This window comes from Marmota marmota, unplaced genomic scaffold, assembly GCF_001458135.2.
Source record: "Marmota marmota marmota unplaced genomic scaffold, marMar, whole genome shotgun sequence".
Classification (NCBI taxonomy): domain Eukaryota; kingdom Metazoa; phylum Chordata; class Mammalia; order Rodentia; family Sciuridae; genus Marmota; species Marmota marmota.
This window is the reverse complement of record NW_026000093.1, coordinates 18,485,544-18,505,967: the sequence shown is the minus strand read 5'-3', so window position 1 is coordinate 18,505,967 and position 20,424 is coordinate 18,485,544. Positions and strand designations below refer to the sequence as shown.

The following is a 20,424-nucleotide window of genomic DNA, read 5'->3' as shown; positions in this document are numbered from 1 at the left end:
ATCTGACTTTTGTGTTATAGCTAGAAAACCCTTCTCTATACCCATGTTAAAGAAGAATTAGCCCAGGTTTTCCTCTAATACTTGAATGGTTTCATTTTCTCTGTTTCAGTGCATGATTCGTTTCGTATACTCTTGTGTATGGTATAAGACACGACTGTAATTTTATCCATTTCCAAATACAGTCATACATCGCCTAACTACAGGGATACATTCTGAGAAACATATCATTAATTAATTTACTTATTGTGTGAATACCATAGAGCACACATACAAACACGGAACACATCAGTCATCCCGTGTGGCCTCTTCATGTAGCCAAGAGACATGGTGAAGATGAGGTATATGAGGCTGCTGCCAGGGTAACATGGCATAGTTTTGTAAACTTTTCGAAGTAGAAGGAGTTCACTATGAAATGATGATAAAAGAATACTCTACTAAATACATAAGACAATAACACAGTTGCTTATTATTGAGTATTATGAATGGTGCGTAATTGTGTATGCTATACTACTGCGTGACAGGTAATGCAGTAGGTTTGCTCACACCAGCATCACCACAAACACAAGTATGTGTTGTGCTACGACATTAAAACATCCACAGCATCAATAGGCAGTTGAAAATGTTCAACTCCATTATAAACTTATGGGACCACTATTTTATGTGGTCTGTCATTGACCAAAACAAATATAGCATATGACTATATTTTTCTAATGCTGTTATTAAAAAGTCTGCCTTTGACACAGTGATTTGAGATGCAGTCTTCATGAAGTACTAACCTTGTGTGTTTATTAGGGCCTATAGCTGTACTTTATTCCTTTGATCTGTGTCTGTGTTCATGAGCCAGAATCACATTTATTCACAGAGGCTTTATAGTGTATTTTATTACCTGGTGGATCCAGTTTTCCCCTGTAGTGTCTCCTTTTGAATGTTTTCATGGATATTCTTGCATCTTTATTTTTATATAGAAAGTCTTGTATTAACTTTTATAGTTCCATGAAAATACTTGTTTTTATTTATATTGTATTAACTTTACAAATGTATGATTTAGGATGTTGAGTTACGCTACATAAAAACAGGCTATCTTTCCAGTTCAGTGATAATTTCATATTTTTAAAGTGTGCCTTTAAATATTTCCTTGTATGAATTGTGTGCATTTCTTATTAAATTTCTTGCTAAGTACTTCATCTTTGTTGGTATTATAAAAGAGGTTTTCATGAGCATCATATCTTCTTGCTGGTTATTGTCTGTGTGATTGAAAACTATTTATTGGCTTCTGTGTGTTAATTTTATATCCTGATGTATTACTGAATTATTTTGTTTTATTCTTTGGATTAGTTTTCTAATTGATTCTCTAGGGTTTTCCAGGTACATGATCATATAATCTGCAAGTAGAGATAGTGTTACTTATTATTTTCCAGTTAATGTGCCTTTTATGGTTTTGGTATATTCCGATGCCCAGTAGAGGTAGTAGGTGTCCAAACCTTGTTTCTATTCTTTGTGGTAATGCCTGTGTTGTTTCTAAAATTATTAAAATGTGGCTTTAGGACTAAAATCTCTGTATGTTTAAGTATGTTATGAAGTACCTATTGATTCCTGTTTTCTTGAGTTTTAAAAAGTCCTTTATGGTTATGAATTTTCGTCAAAACGTTTGCAATATCAGTGGGAATAATTATGTGATTTTTTTTCTCAGACCCATTATTGTTGTGTATTTTTTAAGAGTCCCTTATATTGAACCAGCCTTGCATTCCTGGAGCATATCCTTCTTGGTCATGATGCATGCTTTTTTTTGGTTGACTCCACTGCTGAACTACATCTCCAGGCCAATATATTCTTTTCTTAATGTGTAGAAACATGTTTGCTAATATTCTATGTAGAACTTTGCCCTAATATGTAGAAGAGTTATGGTCTTTTTTCCTCCTTTTTTTTTGATACTGTCTTTATCAGCATTAGATATAAATATTGTTGCTCTTGTTTCATTAAGAAAAATTATGTTTTGAAATGAACTCAAAACTATATTATTTGTAGGGTCTGGTTCAGATACTTTCTTATTAGTTTTATGGTATTTTGCGTAGAGTTTTACTCCTTTGTAACATTTTCCTTAGTATTTCAGATGAAATTACTACTACTGTTCCATCAGTAAGATTTTTTTCCTCGTTTGCCTTAATTCTGTACTCAGACATGGCAGCCAACCTTGGACCCTATTTCTTTTCCTTCCTCTTCTTCCTTTAGAGTGGATTATCATCAGGGGTTAGAAAGCAGAATCACTGACTAGAATGTTCAGCACAGTTACAAGCAGTAGAGCATGGCTGGACCCCTTGTGTCAGGGCCTTTGTCCTATTGGGGAAGGGGAAGACTGGTGGTGCCTTGCATGCATTTTCCCCATATCCAGGACAGGAATACTGATTACACATGTGCCTTTTCAGTCAAATTACTAGAAGACTAGAGTAGGTTATTTTATATTTGTTTCTGACTATGACAGCATTATTTAACTATTTTTTGAAATGAGTATGCCTCAAAGTAGAAAATAAGGTACCTATGATGTTATGACTCAGAAATAATTATTATTAACATTCTGATACATGTTCATTTGATCTATTTTCTGTGCATGTACAGGGTTTTTTAAAAAATATTTTTTTAGTTGTTGATGGACCCTTATTTTATTTATTTATATGTGGTGCTGAGAATCAAACACAGTGCCTCATACATGCGAGGCAAGCACTCCACCACTGAACTACAACCCCAGCTCCTATAGAGGGTTTATATTAAATCGTATCTGTATAATGCAATGTACTTAAGATCCTTTTTTTCCTTTAGTCAGTTATAGAGGACTAAGTCAGTCCTACTTTTGAAAATGTGTATTAGACATTGTATAAATATCAATTTTGTCGTTTTTCGTATCACAAGAATTTTCCATATTACTAACCATTTTAAAAGATTTTATAATGACTGCGTAATTTCTAAGTTGCAGTGCCTTGATTCTGGAAGAGGTGTACATTCAAGCATTGCATTTCTTTTTAATGTCATCATCAGAGAAATGAGACAGGAGAGGCTATTGCTGGGCAGGGAGAAAATGACAGTGCAAAAGAATACTGAAATATCCAACAGAAGAATGTGGGAGGTACCAAAAAACATTGACTTTGTGCCTGGGAGTCGCAGGAAGGAAAAGAGAGGGTTGAGTGTGTTCAGTGTTCAGGTTAGGGAAGGCAGAAAAGTGCTCTCAGGGTGGCGAGTCTGAAGTGGGTGGGACTTGCCCATCGCAAGCGTGTACCTTGGTGAGTGAAAGTTCACCAGAGAAGTTGTTTCAGCTCCTGGAAGAGCACAGACTGGGAGACAGGAACTGAGTGGGTGTGTGGGCCATGGGTGAGGGTGCAGAGGGTGGTCCTCTCCTCCCGGTTGCTCTAGAAACACTAGGTCAGGTTCATCTTCGGGGCAGGGATGATAGGCCTTGTGTGAGTCACGGGCACACAACACCTCTTCTTTCTCAATTATATAAGGCTCAAAGCATAAATGCACAATTAAGGCCTCCATGTAGTGCTAATTGTTTTATACTGAAGTGTAAGTCATTCACTTATGAAAAAAGCTGCTTGGTAGGCCTTTTTCTGCTTTTTTTTGTTTTCCCATTTGTATAGAATAAGAGAGCTGGAGGCTTGGGGCAAAAGCTGAATTCTAGGCACTGTTATTGTTTCTGTGTTACTCCAGTTACTGAATGTCACTGAGCATCCCTATAAGTAATTAAGCAGGTTATTTTGTTAAATGATCTGTTTAGTTGATTTTTTTGAATGTTAGAAGACATTATCAAAAAAAAAAATCAAAGGATTATTTTCTACATGTTATTATTTTGTTCTTTCAGCTCTTATCTTCATTGTCAATGGGCATCAGTAGAAGATCTGGAAAAAGATAAGAGAATTCAGCAAAAGATTAAACGATTTAAGGCAAAACAGGGCCAGAACAAATTCCTTTCAGAGGTATGAGATACCTGGCTAATTTTCTAAAGTATTTGCTTTATTAAAATATTCTGAATTTTGTATTTTAGTTCAGCAATGTATTAAGAAAAACTAGTTTGCTTCATTTGGTGCTCTTACTTGCATATTGGTTACTGGTTATTGCTAAAAATTTTGTAAACAGGAAATTTCTCATTCTTCCTGTTGCTTAGTCTAGAAGATACCGGTCCTTAAGATATTATGTGGAAATAGAGGTGATGGCATGATTAAAAGCTTGTAATGAAAATGCAGTTAGTAGTTGATGAGAAAAGTAAGTATAGACAGAAATTCTGTTGAGAGTTAGCAGGTTTTAAAAAAAAAACAAAAAAAAACTCTACAGTCAATATGAAGTACAAGTTCCAGGATATAAAAGTTTAACTTCTGTTGGGAGAAGTATATGGAAAATTTCTTCTGTTCCAGTCAATGCTCATTTTCACAAATGCTGTGCCATGATTTAGGAGCTGGTGTGGTGTCTTTGCCTATGCCCCTATATCCTAGGTTGTGAGTTATGGAAAATGGCAATGCCTACAGCAGGGGAGAAAACCTGCCTGTACAAGAAGTGCTAGGTTATTTCTTCCCAACATAATCAATTGCGCATATATATATATATATATATATATATATATTTTTTTTTTTTTTTTTTCCCACAAGCTGCTTACTGGGGTGTGTGGACTTTTTGATCACTAGTTTGGTTTTACTTATAGCTTCAAATAGATGAAAGAAAAACTCTAACATTGAAGGATAAGATTTACCGATTTCTTCATTCCCCTCCTTACAAAAGAATTAACTGAATGTAAACTAAAGAAGGATGAAAATTGATGCAAAACAATACCTGGCTTAACATCCTTTCTTGCACTGCCACCCCTTTGTGGAGACGAGAAGTGTGAGAAGAGCTTTTAGTATTTTGATGTCACAAAATCCTTACAATCTCGGGTGACCAGTCCCTGCTCTCCCGCGAACCTGATATCTGTGATCCCAGCCAGTGAACGGTTAAGTCTGTATGGAGATCTGACTGGTGCTCTCCCTCAGACCCACTTCTGGACCACCAGCTGTGTGACTTGAGGACCCAGCCTGTTAGCCAGTGTAGTAGTTTGCACTGAGTGACATCGAGTCACTTGAATATGACTAAGTTCTTACATGTCAGAGAATATTAAGATGATTTCTTTTTTGAAAGGGCGATTTTGAGGAAAATATTATAAGGTTCTGTTTTTCATGCCCTTCATAGAGAAACTAAAGTTAAATTTTTGTGACATTAGGTGAGTTGAAATTATTAGCCTCCCTCCAGAAAGATGCCATATGTTCTACTGACCTTTTCTGAAGGTCTGTGGGAGGAAAAAGGGGAAAAGCACAATGGCAGCTTTCCTCCGTCCTTAAATCCTGGTCCTGTTTATTAAATTTATTGGATCTCTGTTTCCTGTAGTCATATGGTCTGTAGGGATTTGTGCCTGGCCCTAGCTACACAGACTGTCCGAACCTGTCGCCTCTGTGAGTTGAATATACCATGACTGGAAAACATTATCTTGCTGGTAAACTGGCAACCAGAAATTTTAAGTTCTGTCCTGAATGAGAGTTTTCAGAGAATAATAACAACATAACTCACCCCTGCTTTTACACACACACACACACCTACCTGTTTGTTTTATCCCATAAGGGATCATGGCTTCCAGTATTCCAAGGCTCTCCTACTTTCCATTTTCAGTTGTAGTTTCTTTTACATTCTTTTTTTTTTAACCATACGATTTATTTTTATTTTAGTCATACATGACGGCAGAATGTATTTTGACATATAATACATACATGGAATGTATATACATCAATCATATTGTCTATTCTGCTGCCCTTCCTATCCCCCTCTTTTACATTCTTTATTGCATGTTGGGCTTCCTTATAAGTCTGCTACACCTGAAGTCTGTTTCAGCAGATTGTTTAGAGATTTCATCGCATGCATGATGACATAGATTACTCACTTAATGAGTAGAGATGTAGGAAAAGTTCAGTTTAGCACTGAGTATGAAAACTTATGTTGAAGAACAAGTTGTCTTAAAGAGAGCTCTTGCCATCAAAACCTGCTTTGTGGAACATTTTAGGGTTCATGAATCATACATACATATTGTTTCTCTCAATCTAGGAGATTTTGAGAAAGCCAGTGCATGAGTATGTTAACACTCTAACTGGACATTTCATTGCTGTGTGTTTCATTACTGTTCACCTATGTGAAAAACCTGAAACAGAGCACATTCTTGTATTTTTTGCTTTTGGGTTCATAAGTCACAACAATTCAAAGGACCCAACTGGGTGTTTTAAGTGGGTTTGGTAACTCAGAATGTTTATTCTCCTTGACAGAGTGTGACTGACAGCTTATCCTTTCAACCTGCAATTCAGGGGATACAAATGGTGTCCAAGTGACTTCTAATATGTCTTTTGTTAAGTATTTTAACAAAGCTATATTATTAACCTGTAGCAACATATAATGATGTATCTTTTGCTTTATAACTCAGATACGAAAACTTATTTGACCCTGGCTGCTTTTGAGTATGAATTGGTCTATAACTTCCTTTTGAGCCACATTCTATTCTTTCACATGAGATGACTTTGTGAACACACAGTTTTACTTTAGTTTTATAAAAATTGTTGAAATAGTGGCTAAATGACTCAATTATTTAGACCTCATTTCTTTATCCTGAATTCTTTTACTCACTCTATATTCAGTATAAATAAATCATTCACACATTTAAGATTAATGACAAGACTGTTATTCTAAATGAGGTACTAATATTGATTGGCAAAGACTACCAAACCTCATAAACTTTTTCATGCTAAAAACGGAAATCCATTGGTTTCAGTGTTTATAGCTTTTGAATAACATTCTGTAAATGATGCTGTAGAGCACCAGGCAACTCAAGTAGTGATGAGACTCCTGTAGCACTTACTGTGCATGGCTCTGATTCTTTATTGCAAACTGTAGTTTCAAGAATGCTAAATGCATTGCATGCCATAAGCCTTTTGGATTGCTCATTAGCGAATTGTAATTTCACAGTTCATTTAAAATATTCTTAAACATTCTCTCACAGTAAAAGATTTCACACAGTAATTAAAAGACTCTGTTAACAAAGTCTAAGAAGTCTGATTTCCTCATGGGGAGTGATTTTGCTAAATTGTAGTTTTTCAATTAATATAATAGAATTTGCCAAATATAAATTTTGTATCACTATGATCCAAAATATTATTGCCTTGTGAAAAGTGAAACAGCGTTTCCTCTCAGGAAATAAACATTTAATTTCTTTTTTTCCCCTTTGGTGCAGATTGAGGATGAGCTTTTTAATCCAGATTATGTGGAGGTTGACCGGATAATGGACTTTGCACGTAGCACAGATGACCGGGGAGAGGTAATAAGAGATCATTTGTATGTATTATAGAATGGTGGTTCAGGCAGCTCATGTGTTCAGAGATGAGAGAAACTTAGACCTATTCTTGATCATGATACATGTGGTCTAAATTTAATTGGAATTTAATGATTTATTATTAGTTTTATGGCATAATAATAATACTAAATATGTTTTTTGTTTAGTCTGGAGCTTTTTTAAAAAATCAATTTTCAATCTGAACTACATTGACATTTTTCACAATTCTAGAATATGATCAATAAAGACTTCAATATGTTTTGGTGTGCATCCATCATGTAGCACAAAGTTCTTTTATGTAGTCAAGAGTACAGTTATAGCAGGATTCGGTTTAATGTTATTTAGCATTGGATTTCCTTAATGAAGTATAAACTTCATTTAATGAAGTACACAGAGGCTAATAGAAAGTACTTCTTTTCATGAGATCCCAGACCTGGCATTTTATGTTGCTTTGCAAACTCTTTGAGGTTGTCAAGAACATCTGATAGGGACATAAGGAAAAAAACAGTTCTAGTGACTTCTGAGCATGTGTCTTGGTGACAGTGTGGTGACCTACCATGAGTTCTGTCATTCCTGGCTGCTTCAACTAAATTGAGTTTTATGTTTTAAATGTTTGGATCTTGCTTATCTAGAGAGACTTGTCAAGGGACTCCCATTTTATTCCGAATTCTAGATAGTGGAATTCCATGATGTTTCAAAGACTATAACAATATTTTTATTTTTCTAATTTTATTACTTAGTTATATTTTTAAAATTTTATTTCAAACCTTGTTTGCATTGTACAGCAAATATTTTTAACATCAACCAAGTCAGTGTACCTTGCTCTTGAAATGAAGATCAACAAACCAAAGTGTTTTCTAGAGGAAAGACAAAGAGGAAATCCTACTGGTTTGCATTACCCAAAATATTTTGCCCTCCAGTCTTCTAGAGCTCAAATATAGTATTTTTAAAATGTGGCTGTATATAAACAGCATCTCTTTCTCCAAGGAAAAGGCAGATATCCTAATAGATTTGCCTATTTTTTCATTCTTTAAGAAACTAGCCAATTATATAAACATAAGTATGCCAATGATCTTACTTGAGAAGACTGAATCATACTCTTAATGATTTACACAGGGGAAAAGAAGACTCAGCTTTAGCTTCTTGGTATTTACTAGCTATTCCTGTATACTTTTTGACTTTTGAACATTACCAGTGATTTAGATTAAAAGTTAATTTTGTTCTGATAATGCCCCATAACTCTGTTTCCAGTTTAGACTGGAGGCAAGTATTTAGTAGTGGATATAGTTTTAAGGCATCTGTCAATTTGGCGTTCCTGACACTGCAGTAGTGTCTGTTGATAGATGAAATAGAGCACATGTTTTTCCTTACTATATTATATTTGGTCAAGTGAATTCAATTTTGGCTTATTTAAACCTGGCCCAGCCTGTGACTCATTATCTGGTGAAGTGGTGCTCACTTCCCTATGAAGACAGCACGTGGGAGCTGAGGCAGGACATAGATCAAGCCAAGATCGAAGAGTTTGAGAAACTCATGTCCAGGGAGCCGGAAACAGAGCGTGTGGTAAGAATTGGCTCATGGTAGAGGATTTAATTTGAAAATAGCATAATGGTGTGGTCTTCAAGAAACCACTAATGGGATTTACTATATTTGAAACAGGAGCGACCTCCTGCTGATGATTGGAAGAAATCGGAGAGTTCCAGGGAGTATAAAAACAATAACAAACTCAGGGAATACCAGTTGGAGGGAGTGAACTGGCTGCTTTTCAATTGGTACAACATGTATGTACGACACGTTTGTCTTTACTTTTAGAAAATATTGTAGCTCTTTGTAGTTATTGGAAAAAGTAATCAAAAAGAATGTAAATAAAATTTTAACTCTAATGAAAAGTTTTTAAGAAGCAAGCTTAATATTTATTTAACAAATGTTAATACAGAGATTGACAGAAGTATGTAGAAGCAATTTTTATTTCTCAGATAATTTTGTTTGAAATTGTATTTTGTTGACTCTAAAAAAAATCTAAATCCATTTGGCTATGCATTTGTGATTAATCTGTATGTGTGTGTGTGTGTGTGTGTGCGTGCGTGTGTATATATATAAAAGACAGCAGTACCTAATATCTGTAGTCACTAAACTTTCTTATTTTACTTCCTTCCCAAAGGCGAAACTGCATTTTAGCAGATGAAATGGGTTTGGGAAAAACTATCCAGTCCATTACATTTCTCTATGAGATATATTTGAAAGGAATCCATGGCCCTTTTTTAGTAATTGCCCCATTGTCCACGATCCCCAACTGGGAAAGGGAATTCCGAACCTGGACAGAGTTGAACGTGGTTGTGTATCATGGGAGTCAAGCTAGTCGTCGGACCATTCAGTTGTATGAAATGTACTTCAAAGATCCCCAGGTAAAACTTCACAGGTTGTGTTCCTTGTGCTTATTACATGCATTTTAAGGTGTTGAAAGTTTCGACTTAAAAAGTCACTTTCGGTGACTTGAGGGAAGTTCTCAGTTTTTGCTAAATTGGGAAATGGCTTGAGATTTCTTGCCCAATTAGTTTGTATTATCTTTCTACAGTGTCAATGACCTTATTTTTATAGCTTTTTTTTTCATTTTGATTATTTAAATATAATAAAATATCTGTTTTACCTAGATGATCACTGAAATTCATATGATGTATTACTATGTTAGCTTTATTTTGTATTCCTAAGACAAAACTAAACAAAAATGATATTAAATGTGAATAGAAGAATATTTTATAATACTCTTGCTACAATTGAAAAATATTAAGCATTGCAAAAATCCAAATATACACCAGAGGAGGAATTTATACTTTGGCTTTTAGTAGCAAGTGCTATGATTTTTGTTATTCTCAGTGCCTGTTTATAAAATTATATTAACAGTGAAACATTATGAATGATGTGATAAGGATCATATTTGTTAAAACAGTTTTAAACTGTAAGTAATAAATGGAAGTTCATTCTGTAATTGAAAACAAGAGTTGTTTTATGTGTATGTTTGTTTCTATTTTTAAACCTGAAATCTGACATATAATTACATAATTTTAAATGAGAAAAATATTGAAATCTATATTTGTATTTATCTTGAGATTTGGAAAGTTCTATTCTAAGTGAATGTTTTTTTTTTAATTTCAAAAGTTTTATCATTTTATAGGAAGTGTTAAAAGAATAAAATGAGTTGCAAAAGTAAAAAAACAAAAAAACAAAAAACAAAACCTTTTACAAGTTTCAAAAGTTAGTATAGCACCCAGTCCCTTTGGCCTTTCACTGTTTAGAGTCTGTAGGGTGTCAGTAGACAGGGTGCATTTACTGGTACTTTACTGCATGTGATCTAGAAGGGACTTGCATCTGAAATACTATGATAGTTTTCTAATTACTTTTTAAAAGGAAAGATTTTAAAACTTCGTTTTTTTCATAACACCTTAAAGCCTTCAAAATAACTTTTCAAACAGGATACCTGAAATGAAGATGGGTCCAAAGAGACAAATACTTCTGTTTTATGCTATGTATCCATCCCAAAATGATCAGTGTCGTCATTAGTGCTAAATAATGATTCCGAGTTGTTCTTGTAGGGTCGCGTGATAAAGGGGTCCTATAAGTTTCATGCCATCATCACTACATTTGAGATGATTTTGACTGATTGTCCTGAGCTACGGAATATTCCATGGCGCTGTGTGGTTATTGATGAAGCCCACAGGCTGAAGAATAGGAACTGCAAGCTCTTGGAGGGACTCAAGATGATGGACCTGGTCAGTGATCATATTGGTGATTCCATTGAACCTGAATAGAATTGTTTCTGACTTGGTGGTTGCACTGCTCTGAATATGACTTAATGCCTCTCTTCATAGGCTATCTGCAAAGCCTGTGCAATATCATGATGTATTCTGAATTCTCCATTACTCAAAAACTGTTACTGCCTTCCTAACTCTTAAATTTGTATGCTGGTGTTTTAAAACAGTAGTTTCGTAGCGGAGTTTAGTCAGAATATTTTCAGTGATGTGAGTTTAAAGTATTTGCTTTAACCCTTTTGTTCACAAAGTCGGCTGTTTCCTTAGCTGTTAGACCAAGCTTCATTTCAGTGGTAATAATTCAGTTACATTTCAGGATTCCTAGGTTTTGCCATACCAGGGCCAGCTGGACTTGAGGATGCTAGTTCTTAGGAAGTTGGCTGTGATATCTGGTGTTGGTTCCAGTTTGCATAGATGCATGAAAGTTTGGAGCATTACAAGACCTCAAGTTTGACCTGAAGTTTTATGCTACATCTATCCCATACCCTTCTAGCTTTCTCTGTGATTAACTTTCCTGGGGCTTTTCTCAGTAGGAATATCGTGGAACCACATATTGTAGGATAGTAGAATTTGGTTGATTTGTCATGCTCTGTGGCTGTGTGTGATGTCCTAGCAGAAATTGCTACTTGACCTGTTATCTTTGGATTACTTTTCACTCCATAGTTTTACAAATTGGTTATGATCATTTGTTTTTATTTTTAATGTACAATATGAAGACAATGCTGTTGTCATTTAGGATGTCTTGGGTGATTTGATGAGCTCCAAGAAAGTAAAAAAATAAAGCAATAAAATTAAAAATCCCTTTAATGCTGACTTCTATAAATCTGATCTCTAGCTAATTGTGAATTGGAGATGGGAAGGACTATTTTGTATGTTCATAGCTATACTTTTTTTTTTTTTTAAAACTAAATACTGGTATTACTGCAAAGAACACCTAAAAGCTTTCTGTTGCAGCTTCTTTGAAGCAGCTCCTTTTATTCTTAAATTAGGGGGATTGAATTAACCTACTATTCTTTTAATTAAAAACAGGCAAAATCGAGTTTTGTTTAAAGGAAGACGTCTGACTGTTATATTATTTAGGGTAGAATTTCCCATTTTTCTCCCCCAATGAACTGTTACAGACACTGTCCTAAGTCTTATGCAAAGCAATTTAGTATTATTTGGTGGCCTATCCACAAGACAAGTGGAGAGAGCACTTAGAAACAGGGAATAGTCTTGAAGACATGTGGTATACTCATGGAAGGAGAAACTCCATGGCTGTCTTTGGCCTTTCAGCATTAGTGAAGGTACACGTTTATGCTCATAGTTTATGCTCATAGTGGTGATCCACTAGAGGCTTATAGACCATTTCCTGAAGTCCTACATAGTCATCTGACAGTTTTTTGTCAATTGTATTCTATTACTAGTCTTGTGTTCCCATATAGTAGATTCTTACTGCAAAATAGTTCTTTACTGATGAGTACAAATTAGTTAAACTATCGACATCAGACAGTGTGATTGTCTTTGAAACACTTTGAAGAATTTTCTGTTACTTATATTAATATTTCATTAATGGATTGGGATCTGTTATCTAAATAATTTTCTGTTACATCACAGTGTTCCTTAAACCTTTTCCGTAATGACATACATATAAAATGATAATATCTGTATGCCACACTGGGGTAGACAGAGAAGACTGCCCACTACCACAGGAGACCAGTCTTGCTGGCCAGCCCAAGTACTCAGAGTACCTGTAACTCATCTCTGGCTAACTGACTAGGGAGCACCATTTACCAAATGAACAAATTATTATTATTATTATTTTGTGGTGTTGGAGATTAAACTCAGGGCCTTGTGCATATAAGGCAAGCACTCTACCAATTGAGCTGTATCCCCAACCCCCAAAATATTATTTTCTTTTTATAATTAGGATTTTTTTTTAATCTCAGAAGAGAGATTTTTAAGATGGAAGATGGACGTTATTGGTCAGAGACATAATATAATTGTATTTGTGTGCTCTGATCAGCTCATTGCTTGGTATTTAAATCATTACTTAAAATAAGTATCATTAGAACTTACCCACTTATCACTCTTCATGTTTCTTTTCCTGGAATAAGTCACAGTTAAAACAGTGGGTAGTAATTGTACCCAATTCCAGTGCAGGTCTTAGGGAACTGCTGCTACCTGTACTGAGTTAGATGAAAATGTCCTTGGTAGGGTGATCCCCAGGTTCATTCTCAGGAAATGAAGACCACTGAGTGTCTTCCCCTCTCCTGAGAAAAGGAACTGTTTGTGGAGATGATATGTGGAGGGACAGTCACCATCTTCTCAGTTCTCCATTGGAGCTCTGGGAAAGCAAAACTGACCCCTTGTCCTTTCTTGACAAGGAGAAGCCAGGGAGGTTATAGTAGTTCTTCATGGATTCTGTTTTCTTGTCATTTTGTTGCTAGGAGGTCTCACACAAATTTAAGGGTATGGTGAAATGAAACTAAATGTGTATCACGCCATCAGAACTAAAAAGAATGGTAGTATTTGCAGAACAAAAGCATATCTGCTGGCATAGTTGAGCTTGGAGGTTGTATGGTTGATAGCCTGAGTCTCTCAGAGGACGCCTGTTATAGTGTTGTAGTAATCACATATTTTAAAATTTGTTATCCACTTTCAAACTGAAACCTAGTTTTATTCCATTACTCATATATAACTGTACAAAAGGGTTGTAAATGTCATGTTGGTAATTACTTGGTGTATTTGCCTGTTAAGCAGTCATTGAAGTGAAGCAGCACCAAAAAGGACCTCCTTTCCCTTATACGAATACATTTATTTTGAAATTAGTGAATTAAAAGCACTTCTTTTAAAGGATTTGATTAAATATTTAGAATTTAACTCAGCAATAAAAGATATAAAAAAAAAACTGGAGAAAATATAATATGATACCTCTCTCCCTTTCCCCCGCCCCCTTTCTCTCTCTCTCTGTATAATATTTTCCTGAGTATTTTTTAAAGAATTATTTCATAGGGTCATTCAGAACTTGGCCATATCAGCCATTATGGCCCATGTGACTCCACTAGTATGGTTATTAATTAGAAACTCTTGAACTGATTTGCAGACTCTTTACTCTTAATGATTTAAGATTCTGAAGGTGATATTGGCATATGCGTCTTTGATCAAACACATCTATTTGGAGGGGAGAAAAGGAGGGGAAAATGTATGAAGTGCTTCACCTCACTTTCACAGAGCCTCATTGACAAATAAGACATGATATATATGAAGAAAAATTAACTGTGTTCTTCTTTTATCTCATTCAACTAGTATTTACTGAGCGTAAGGTATGTTTGACAACTAAGTCTACTCAGATTCCAAGTTAAGTCAGAATATTGATTTTGTAACTACTAGAAGATTAGTTGTGCTATACACCAAATGTAGGAAATAATAAGATGATAATATACTCCAAGGTAGGAAATAATAAGACTCTTAAGATTTATAAACTTATTACTATTAAGTCTGATTGTTTTAAAACAGCTTCTTTGTCTCATAGTACAAAAGGAAAGTTGGAAAAAGTTCATAAACAGGGAGAATTAATTAAAGAAATACCTAACTTGGTTCAAAGAGACAAAAGTTAGAAATAGCATTTGATTTTTTTTTTTTTTTTTTCAAATGATTGTGGTATTTAAGACCAAGATGACCTCTTTGCCAGTTGGAAATTTTTGCAGAACAAAATAGTTTTTCATATGCTGTTGCATTTATAAGAAGTTCTTTTGTCTCTAAAGTGAGTCATGCAGGAAGCAGATGGAAAGATGAGAGCATTGTTGATGTAGAGAACAGAAAGAAGAGTGAACGCCTTCTCTTGGCCTAGGGATTTCAGGGAAAAACTTAACTTTGGTTGAGAAAAAAACACTGAGACTTAGGGGATTTAGAAAGCCATCCTACTAAAATATTGATCTCATAACCTCCGGAAGAAACAAAAGGACACTGAAGGAGCCTGTGGAGCTCTAGAGAGCACCCCGCACATGTCCACTCATCTGAAGCAGGAGCCGTATCCTTACCAAGTCTCCATCTTTATGCCTCATTTCTATACTTGGTGTAGGGTGGGTGCTGTATTGCCACTGACAAACAGAAGCAGAAAAATGGAGACCTGGGGGAAAGCATTCTTCCTAAAAGGTCCATTTGGTTGCAATGTGGCCAGTTGCTTTTCTTGTGTTACCATAGGAACACAAAGTGCTGCTGACGGGGACCCCACTACAGAACACTGTGGAAGAGCTCTTTAGCTTGCTGCATTTCTTGGAACCAAGTCGCTTCCCTTCAGAAACCACCTTTATGCAAGAATTTGGTGATCTAAAAACAGAAGAGCAGGTACTTATCACTTCAAGTTTTTATCTCAGTCATCAAAATTGATGATTAACTCATGAAATGGAAAAGTGTTTAAGAATTTAAAAATGTAAGTTATGTTACAGTTTGTTCCCTTGGACCTTCCAAGTCATCATTATGAAGGTTTTTTGGTTTGTTCATTTGTCCGTTCACCCTCATGGAGGGCTATTGAGTTTTGTACAGAGGTTACATAGCTGTTGAGGTAATTTTCAGAGGTTTCTCTGCTATTCATATTGGTGGTTTTGCTCTGCATACTTATGGGGATAGTGGTAGAAGCCCCTGAAGTTGGTGGAGCGATCTGCCTGCTGAAGTTTTGGTTTCCACTCTTATTTCTGAAGCATATACCTGGCCACGTTGTATGTTTCTTCAAGTCCAGATACTTTCATTTTACTAGCCCACAGGATTTCTAGGAGAAGTAAATCAGGTATTGTATGTGAAAAGCACATGGATACTTTTATATATACACCGTAAGAGTTATGCGGGTATCACTTGCTATGTTTCATGTGCCATCTTTGAAATAAATGTGGAGATAGTTTGAAATCTTGGTCTTTATGTACCCCATCTTCTGTTCACTAAAACTTCTTAGCTTAGTTCAGAGTGACGTCTGTTTTGTTTTGCTTTTCAAAAGTTAAAGCTATATGTTGTGCTGTGTCCGCTTGCCAATCAGCGGAAAAGAGAACGAGGCATAGACATTTCTCCCCTGCTCATTGAGGCTCCTTGTTCTTGTTCTTTAGCTCTTTCTATAGATAAAGAGAACAGAAGTATAGCACTCTGTGACATGGTTTCTTTCCTGTTCCTCACCATCCCTTTGGCTTAAGACAAACAGAAGGGAAAGCTAAATGAATACAGTTCTTTCTTTTTTTCTTCTCCACTGCTATATACTATTTTCCAAGCCCTTCTGGGTGTTCAGAACTCTTGGGTAGGTGAAGCAGTGCATTTGACTTAGAATTTTCCAACCCTTCTCAGATTTCTTTCATGAAAGCTAAAAGATTAGCTCCTTTATACCCTTATTAGACTTTGAAAAGTGAAAATGGATAGTAAATAAATAAGCTTTTCCTAATTTTTCATAACATATGTTTAATATGAAGCAAACCTTGATACCAGTATTTACCTAAGGTCCTTTTTTAGGTGCAAAAACTTCAGGCTATTCTAAAGCCAATGATGTTGAGACGTCTCAAAGAGGATGTAGAAAAGAACTTGGCCCCCAAAGAAGAAACTATTATTGAAGTTGAGCTAACAAACATTCAGAAGAAATATTACCGAGCCATCCTTGAGAAGAATTTTACATTTCTTTCCAAAGGTGGTGGTCAAGCTAACGTACCTAACCTTTTAAACACTATGATGGAATTACGGAAGTGCTGCAATCATCCGTACCTAATCAATGGTAAGCCTGCCTGCTTGTGAACTTTACTTGAATGACCATAGAGGCTCCAGAGGTCCCTTTCGTCCCCAGATCAAGGCTTTCGTGGTGTGCAGTTGGTGCTGCCCTGACCACTTGTGTGAGCTTCTCCAGCTTCTTCTTCTCTGAGATGCCTCCCTCTGTGGTGCTGAAGACGCATGCCAGGTGCCCCTGTGGTCCTGGGAGCATGTTCTCACCTTGTTTCCTTCCTCCTTCCTCCTTTGACCTTTAAAGGGAAGCATTTGTGCTCCCTGGCTAGAAATCATCAGAAATGTTAGCTAAAGACAGATTAGCCCCGGTTGAGGTTTTCTTGGTGAATGTGTGTTTAAATCAGAGGTGCTAAAGAGGAACTCCAGTGGTGTGGGCCAACAGCTCTCAGCTGTTTAAGACCTTTGCTAAAGCCTTCATATTCCTCACAGTCTGGAGGCCTTCAGCACCTGTTCCCTGAGAATAAGAGATGGTCGCAAAGCTCTGGCCGTGGTTCATCCCTATTACCGATGGACCACCGTATGTGGCCCTACTCTTCTCTTCATAAAACCCATCATGTTACTTAACACATGGGGACTGAACCTCTCTTCTATGCTTTCAGGAAACATTAAGGGGTGCGTGTTTCATGGCCATGTGAGCACCTGCCTCAAGGAGCCTGCAGTATATTGAGGGATCGAGATTAGGAAAGCCGTTAGTTGTCATTTGAGACAAGCCTTAAGGGTAGAAGGTATTTTTGCTAGGCTGGATTAGAGAAAAAAATGACGTTCAGATGGAAGTTATAACATGAGCAAAAAGATGGAGGCATTGAACACAAAGGGGAAATTGCCCAAAGTGTAAGGCACATGTGTGAACAGTGGGGCCAGACACTTGGACACCACGGGATTGACACCATGGGGCCCCGTGACCTCAGATACTGGGCTTTGGCCAATGTGTTGGCAGGGGAACCACTGCTGGTGTTTGAGCTGAGCAGTGATAAGGTACATGACTCAGGATGAGGAGTTGGGCAACAGTGTAAAAAGAATGGGATGGGAAGCAGGCGAGCAGAAAGACCAGCTCCGAGGCAGTGGCTGCGGTCTGGGCAGGAGGTGATATGCATTAAAGATGGCGACTCGAGGCTAATTTAAGGGTTCTTGTGCACAGTTACAATTGGCCTGCAGTGCAGTTTGGGGCCTTCCAGGGAAGAAGGAGCAAAGCCTACTCTGTCTTTATCACAGTCCACAAGGTTCTAGAACAGCTGATTTAAAGAGTTCCTAATCTTTCCCCCTTTCACAATGTGCCCTGGATCCAGAAGTTTCTGTTATCATAGGATAAAAAGTGGTCTGTCCCTGAAGCTGGGCACGGTGACGCAAGCCTGTGATCTCAGCAGCTTGGGAAGCGGAGGTAGGAGGATTTTGAGTTCAAAGCCAGCCTCAGCAAAGAAAAAAAAAAAAAAAAAAAACAGGCACTAAGCAACTCAGTGAGACCCTGTCTCTCAATAAAATACAAAGTAGGGCTGGGGATGTGGCTTGGGGGTCAAGTGCCCCTGAGTTCAATCCCCGGTATCCCCCCCACCCTGCAAAAAAAAAGGTCTGTCCCTGGATGGGCTCAGAGCAAGGATCCTGAGGTCATTTGTTGCTTTCATGTGACATCAGTGAATTTCTTTTTAAAAGTTAATGTTTGTAGCTTCATCTTCTAAAGAGAGTGTTGTTTGTGATGATTATATGTTTAATATACCAGCCTTCTAATCACAGTGTTTGGGCGCTTGTATGGCCATTATGATGCATGTTAACCAGCCCATTGTTGAGTTGGGGCTTAGGCCAAATAATGGTGTTATTTGAAAATATGTATGTGCACACAGCATATTTCACAAAAAGTAGATGATGAAGAGAAAAATAAATGATAAAAGCCTCCAAGCGGGGAGAAGAGAAAAGGATATACTAACAGCAAGACTGGAATGCCACCAGCAGAGTGGATGTGAAGAGAGAAATGTCAGTGACACTAGATAGATATCCCTGAGCCACCAAGTCCACCCTGTTAGATCACATGTAATGACATGCATTGAGCATTCCTGGGTGGTTTCCTCAAACCCACAGCTGGTGGGGATCTTCCCTGGGCTGCTTGCTCTTCATTGTTACCTGATTCAGGACGTTAGTTTCCCAGGAGCCTCCTAGGGCTTCTTGAGGCTTGGATTTTAAGGCATTTGTTCTGACTGGTCATTCCTTGAGGTTAGCTCTTCTGTCCTTACAACAAGTTATGAAATATCTGTTACATATGTGTCTTTATGCCTTTATTTTTGGGAAATTATAATTTTAAAAAAATGTCGATATACCCCTAAGCATACAGCTTTCCCAATAACTCATGGAGACAGTTGCGTTTCACAGAGGTTGCTCCAGGGCCTGTGCTGTTCATTCTTACCCACCATCTGGAGATAGCACCCTGTCACAGAGCCATCTCTAGACACTATTGAACATTGGAAGGAAATATGAAGCTGAAATTTGTATGAGTTATGGCAGAGTAAAGCTGCCTGTCAAACTAAACTTTAGTTCCATTCAGCACAACCTTTCTGCACTTGTGAAAAATAAAAGCAACAGTGTGCACAAGGTGAAAGCAGTAACATACCCAGGAGGCAGAGAATCTACAGGGATTGTAGAATGCAAAGTACGTAAGAAATCCTTTTAATGGACTTAATAGTTTTACTTAAGCACTTGAAACAGTGTCAGCACACTATAAGCACCAGCAAGTGTTGCTACTTGTTTTTCTTGCTAAACGTTAAGCAGGTAACTCGGTAACAAATGAGGTTACTCTTACCAGCCCAACCTTTATTTGAATGAAATTTTCAACTTCAGATTTCCTAATGTAAGAGTCAGAATAATGTTGAAAAACATATCCAAGAGTCCCCTGATGGACAGAGGTAACTTAAGAGTAATTGGTTTTTATTAGCCAGGTGCAATGGTATACATCTGTAAGTTCTGCTGCTCTGGAGACTGAGGGAGAAGGGCAAATTGGAGGCCAGCCTCAGCAATTTAGTGAGATCTTCAGCAACTTAGTGAGACCCTTCCTCATCTCAAAATGAAAAAAAAAATAAAAAGGATTGGGGTTGTAGCTCATTGGCAGAGCATTCCTTTTCCACCCCCAATCTGCCGAATAAATAAATAGAGTTGGTGGCTGTCACCGTTGGAAGTAGGGAAAATACAGAAAATAGAAATAAAATAAAAACAGGGCTTACGCAATGGAATGAGTTTTAGAGAAACAGTAGTAGTTTTTTTTTCCAATGTAATCTTCAGTAACAAAATATTTTCCTGTCCATAGCTAATATAACTAGATGATATTACTGTCACTGCCCTGATAGTGACCATCTGCTGAAGTGAAAAGACTTCAGGTTGGAAGTGAGTACATCCTTGCTACAAGTTGCCTTTAATAACACATGTCCTTGTAAATGTAGTACCAGCCATACTTCAATTTAGGGCAGAGCCAACTAAGTGTTTTGACTTATCATAACACATTTCCAGTTAATTTCCTGAATGATG

At 36.9% G+C, this 20,424-nt stretch overlaps 1 protein-coding gene across 4 annotated transcripts in view; it reads left to right on the top strand.

Annotated features, from left to right (window-relative positions):
* Chd7 (chromodomain helicase DNA binding protein 7) overlaps positions 1–20,424 on the top strand; it is a 122,537-nt gene that overhangs the window by 70,092 nt on the left and 32,021 nt on the right. For all 4 annotated transcript variants that reach the window (XM_015485846.2, XM_015485845.2, XM_015485844.2 and 1 more), the window contains 8 exons: positions 3,851–3,965; positions 7,283–7,366; positions 8,807–8,944; positions 9,041–9,162; positions 9,543–9,786; positions 10,972–11,148; positions 15,373–15,516; positions 16,660–16,915. In XM_015485846.2, the coding sequence (XP_015341332.1) occupies positions 3,851–3,965; positions 7,283–7,366; positions 8,807–8,944; positions 9,041–9,162; positions 9,543–9,786; positions 10,972–11,148; positions 15,373–15,516; positions 16,660–16,915 (1,280 nt within the window). The remainder of the gene's footprint in view (positions 1–3,850; positions 3,966–7,282; positions 7,367–8,806; positions 8,945–9,040; positions 9,163–9,542; positions 9,787–10,971; positions 11,149–15,372; positions 15,517–16,659; positions 16,916–20,424) is intronic.